At 34.8% G+C, this 1,481-nt stretch overlaps 1 protein-coding gene across 1 annotated transcript; it reads left to right on the forward strand.

Annotated features, from left to right (window-relative positions):
• Nucleotides 1-252: 252 nt before the first annotated feature.
• LOC113053924 (trace amine-associated receptor 13c-like) lies at nt 253-1,218 on the forward strand. Its single transcript, XM_026219088.1, has one exon. It carries the CDS (start codon nt 253-255, stop codon nt 1,216-1,218), a length of 966 nt encoding a protein of 321 aa, XP_026074873.1.
• The last annotated feature ends 263 nt before the right edge of the window (nt 1,219-1,481 follow it).

Raw genomic sequence — 1,481 nt, forward strand, 5'->3', positions numbered from 1 at the left:
TTACATTTGATTATAACATTTTTGTAATATTTCTTAAATAAACCTACTTGTTTCTTTGACTGTTACAATTTTGTTCTCTAATCTAATAGTAGTGAACAGAAGTGTTCTAAGGATCTGTGTTAGTCCTTTGCATGTAAATTGATGACATCATTATGCATCATAATCAGAATGAGTCAGTCTGATCCAGTCACTGTATAAATGTAAGGACAGTAAGCAGAGCAGAACAAACACCTTACAGAAGGAGATTCACTCATGGCCTATGAAACAGAGGATCATATGACTCAATACTGCTTTCCTGCCCTCAACTCATCATGTATCAAAGGAATGCGCTCTACATATGAATACAATATTATGTTTGTGTTTTTCTCATTACTGTCAGTGTGGACTGTGTTTCTGAACCTGCTGGTGATCATCTCAATCTCTCACTTCAAAAAGCTTCACACTCCAACCAACCTGCTCATTCTCTCTCTGGCTGTGGCTGACATGCTTGTTGGACTTATCGTGATGCCCATAGAGGCTACTAGGCTCATTGAAACATGTTGGTACTTTGGAGACATTTTCTGTAGGCTATTTTTAACGATAATGGGACTTCTCTTCTCAGCATCTCTTGGTAATTTGGTTTTAATTGCTATTGATCGATTTGTGGCTGTGTGTCACCCTTTATTGTACCCACAGAAAATAACCACAACTAAAGCATTAATCATTGTCAGTCTTTGCTGGTTTTGCTCTTCAGTTTATAACATTGCAATAGTTACGAGTATTTCACACAAGAAATATGCATGTTATGGAGAATGTACAATTATGATTACGTCTGACTGGACAGTCATTGATCTATTCTTTTCTTTCTTGATTCCTTGTACCATTATCATAACCTTATATTTGAGGATATTTTATGTTGCACATCAGCAAGTGAAAGTCATAAACTCACTGGTGAAGTGTGGAAAACATGTAAATGAGGGTTCTGTGAAGAGGAAATCTGAAAGAAAAGCTGCTCTGACATTAGGAATAATTGTCACAATTTATCTAGTGTGCTGGATTCCCTTCTTTATTTTGTCTTTAACAGGAAACACAGGAATTGCTTCCACCACAGCCTATATTCTATTATGGATTTTGTATATTAACTCAGGTCTGAATCCTCTTATCTATGCTTTATTTTACCCCTGGTTTAAAATTTCAGTTAAACACATCTTATCTTGTAAAATATTTCACCAAGCATAATATCTTTTTTTACTTGACCATAATAATGAATAGGATTCACTTTCATTCATTTCTCCTCAATGGGTCAGTGGAGTCATTACAAAATATTATTAATGGCAAAACAATTCTATGATTATAATAAAAAGCTTTTAATTTGACAGGGATTCAGAAATTGTTTCAGTCAATTATTTATAACAGGAAGAAAATTCAAATAGTGCAAAGTGGTGCATGTATTTACATGCTACTGCAGATCAGGGATTTTCAACCCTGCTCCTGGAAAGCTA

The sequence above is a fragment of the Carassius auratus genome, chromosome 35 (assembly GCF_003368295.1).
Source record: "Carassius auratus strain Wakin chromosome 35, ASM336829v1, whole genome shotgun sequence".
NCBI classification, from domain to species: Eukaryota; Metazoa; Chordata; class Actinopteri; order Cypriniformes; family Cyprinidae; genus Carassius; species Carassius auratus.

Excerpts from the sequence above, each read along its gene's own strand:
- LOC113053924 (XM_026219088.1), top strand. The coding sequence starts at position 253 with ATGGCCTATGAAACAGAGGATCATATGACTCAATACTGCTTTCCTGCC.